Raw genomic sequence first — 3,659 nt, forward strand, 5'->3', positions numbered from 1 at the left:
GCCTTTGTGGAGATTTGGGTTAAAAACAAAAGGAATTTCAGCATATTTTTTGCATGCTTTCAACATCTATGTTCGGTTAAATCAAAGCCCACGGAGTAATGTAAATGAGGGAGCAGTCTAGACCGGAGATTCCTACCTAAATTATAAATATATCTTCCTTTGTATGCTCCACACAGGCAGCAAAACCGCTTGGCCAGAAACTAATTTACAAAATGTATCTGATTTTTCCCCAAATCGGCCAGAGTTCTGAGGCATAACATCGCATTTTACATCGCGGCCATTCTCAGGGTCTGGCGTGGATGGCGGAAATTAACAGTTTTTCTTATTATTCTGCAATTACCTAGAATAACTTTCAAAGCTTTCGGTTTATACACAGTTTGCACCACGGAGGACAGGAAAATCTGGCATTGTTCTAATTCTGGATGCTTAGTCACAAACGCTATTATTCTAAGCCGTCCTTGAGATCAAAGCCCACACACATAGTCAGCTTTTAGAGCTTTATAGAATTTCTGCTGATAGCCCTTCATACAGTATCTCGCTTTTGAATTTACAACGTCTTCCCTATTAATATATAAAGCATCAGAATCCAAAAGTTTGAATTTGACAGCAGATGAAAACCATTGGGGCCCATCGTCTGCCCTTTTTTTTACATATGTAAAGACTCAAACCTTAATTTCATCTTACATTCAGGATAGCCGTATCCTATTTATGTTTACATGTTTATTAGCCTCTACCACTTCTGCTGGAAGGCTGTTCCACTCATCTACCACTTGAGAGAGAGAGACAGGGAGAGAGCTCATTTTTGTTTGCTTGTGTTTAGATTGCAGGAAAAAGAAAAAAAAAAAGATATTTCTTCTCCACTTCTGTCTGGATATTCTGGACCACCCATGGTGAGAATAAAAAGCTAAAGGCTGTGCACACCCTGGGTTCAAAGGTTCATAATGGGACTACCAAACTTAATCAGTTATTTACTGTCTTCCTTATAACTAGATTGGATGCAAACAAAATATCCCAACAGACTGACTGTCTGGGAATAAGAAATTCAAGAAAACAACCTCCACTCCAGAGAGAGGGAGGAGAGAGCCCCGATTGAGTAGAAAGGGAGAGAAGCACTGGTGGGGTTTTTTACCCCTCCTTCCTAGGAATTCTAACAAACAGAACCAAACACAACAGAGTCACATTAGTCTCATACAAGATCTGCACTATGTTCGACCATACCCAGTACCCTTATAACTGCTTTAACTATGACGGAGACGATTATCCAACCTGCAGCTCCGACGAGGAAAAGAAATATACCAGACCAGCCTATAGGTAAGTGGAAACATATCTCCTGCTCCTAACAATGTTTTTATACGACTACTTATAGTCAATGAAATGCTTTTAAAAAAAGAAAAACAAAATAGAATGATCATCTTAAGTGTTTGAGGTCATGTATCCTTCCGATCCAGAATAAATAAAATACATTATTATATAATAATAATAATAATAATCAATAATGATGTGTTGATGACATCATTGGTTAGATTAAATGAGTGCCATAGACTCTTCTTCAGGTGTTTAAGTATCATGTTGAGTATGATTATATTATAATGATGAACAATACAAGTTATGAACAAATACATGTTCATAAACTTAAGATACATTTTATTATCATTATTATTACTTTTGAAATAATTTTTAATTACTTTTAAACATCCAATTGTTTTCTTAAGCAACATTTATTTCCACGCACATCATTCACATATGATATATGAAAATGTTTTTTTTTTAATATTACCAAAAAGAAGAACTTTTCTTTTATATTTTGAATGCTTCTTCACTGTGAGTTGTAGCTTTCTATGTGAACACTTCCTAAAAGTAGACTATGTGTTATATCTTTTTTCCCTTATATTCTTTTCCTTCTAGCTACATCGCCCTGATCGCTATGGCTATCCAGCAGAGTCCTGACAGCAGAGTGACGCTGTCGGGCATCTATGATTTCATCATGAAGAAGTTCCCCTACTATAGGTCCAACCAAAGAGCGTGGCAGAACTCAATTAGACACAACTTATCCCTCAACAGTTGTTTTGTCAAGGTAACATAATTATGCTCCATCTATCTTTGATTTCTAGAAAAACAATCGATTCCGCCACATATTTGAATCCAGGTATATATACTATATATATATATATATATATATATATATATGTATACTCCTGCCAATCAGATATGACCTCCTAAACCATATATATATATACATATATATATATATATATATATATATATATAAAATTTCATACAAGAATCAAGAGTTTTTGTCCAGTAAAGAATACACTACAGAGCAGTAACAGATAGGACATCACTTGCTGTGATTGTCACTTAGCGAACGGTTGGCTATCTCTGCTTCATGGTCTGTAGGTCACAAATGCAATCGACCGTTTCAAAGGCACATTAAGGGCATCTACATATAAAATGAGAAACGTGTAACAATGATTATTTTTATCTACCTACAGGTTCCGAGAACAGAAGGGAATGAGAAAGGGAAGGGCAATTACTGGTCTTTTGCATCTGGTTGTGAATCGATGCTCGACCTCTTTGAAAATGGGAACTACAAGAGAAGACGAAGAAGGAGAAACACGAAAAAATGTCCGAAAGATAGAAAACAAAGTATAACAAAAACTCTTCGTTCTGGGGAATGCACGAATCCATCTGCACATTCTATGCCTGGTGTGGAAAGTCAAACTGAATCAAGAACCGTTCAGCGGGAGTCGAACCGTTTATTATCTAGTGATGTCACAATCAGACAAAACCAAACTAGCTCCTATGTTGGAAAATCGGATGAAATCAAGTTTAGCATTGATTATATTCTGTCAGCCCCAGATCCTATGCCGGTTCTAAGATCCCACCATAATGTTCTAGATAATAAGTATCACATCCTGGAATGTCAACAACAGAACCTTCATTTTTGGAGCCTATGACAGTCTTGCGTCAAGCGTACTCAACAGCCAACTCGAACATGTCAAAAATGTGCAATGGACACTGTTTATCACTCCATTTTTCAAAAATGTTATCTCTGGTGCCAAAATCCATACAAGCAGCTCCAGTTTCTTCTTTAAAAAAAGGGAACTGTCACCTAAAAGAACTTCACATAAAATATTAGCGCTAAGAGGACCGCCTACGTGCATTGTGGCAACGTCTATTTTTATTAATCAATTTCAACCTGTACAGTTTATTCTGAAAATTGTTTTTTTTTTTTTTAATTATACATTTAACCCTATTAGCTATTATGCTTTTAGTTCTAAATTAACTTTTAACGCATATTTCCATAGATAACTGGGAGGCCAGGTGTATGCTAAGATCTATGCTAAGATCCATAACTTTCTAAGAACTTGAGATGGGAATGGGAGTGCAAATCTTTTACTAAAATATAGTGCACACTGCTGAAGTATTTTAAAAGGAGAGTTAATATATAGAGACAAGTTTTCTTGATGGTAGTGGAACAATATTTGTTAACTTTATGAGAATTTTGGTCTTGAGGACAACTTTTTGATTTTATTAGTGTTTGATGGCATAATGTCACAGCCATAGGATGTTAACTAAAGGACAAGTCATGCTGATGTATTTAAGGTATCAAATATGTTGTTAATACATAGACTTTATAAGTTATTTTGAAAAGAGAA

The 3,659-nt window shown here is 35.6% G+C and overlaps 1 protein-coding gene across 1 annotated transcript; it reads left to right on the forward strand.

Moving 5' to 3' along the window:
- The first annotated feature begins 1,204 nt into the window (after positions 1 to 1,204).
- Positions 1,205 to 3,212, forward strand: FOXL3 (forkhead box L3). The gene is made up of 3 exons (XM_053472006.1): positions 1,205 to 1,311; positions 1,906 to 2,074; positions 2,493 to 3,212. Exons 1-3 carry the CDS (start codon positions 1,205 to 1,207, stop codon positions 2,955 to 2,957), a joined length of 741 nt encoding a protein of 246 aa, XP_053327981.1. The 3' UTR covers positions 2,958 to 3,212.
- The last annotated feature ends 447 nt before the right edge of the window (positions 3,213 to 3,659 follow it).

The sequence above is a fragment of the Spea bombifrons genome, chromosome 7 (assembly GCF_027358695.1).
Source record: "Spea bombifrons isolate aSpeBom1 chromosome 7, aSpeBom1.2.pri, whole genome shotgun sequence".
NCBI classification, from domain to species: Eukaryota; Metazoa; Chordata; class Amphibia; order Anura; family Pelobatidae; genus Spea; species Spea bombifrons.

Coding starts and splice junctions, on each gene's coding strand:
- FOXL3 (XM_053472006.1), top strand. CDS start 1,205: ATGTTCGACCATACCCAGTACCCTTATAACTGCTTTAACTATGACGGA. Junction 1,312..1,905: donor TATACCAGACCAGCCTATAG/GTAAGTGGAAAC, acceptor TTTTCCTTCTAG/CTACATCGCCCTGATCGCTA. Junction 2,075..2,492: donor TCAACAGTTGTTTTGTCAAG/GTAACATAATTA, acceptor ATCTACCTACAG/GTTCCGAGAACAGAAGGGAA.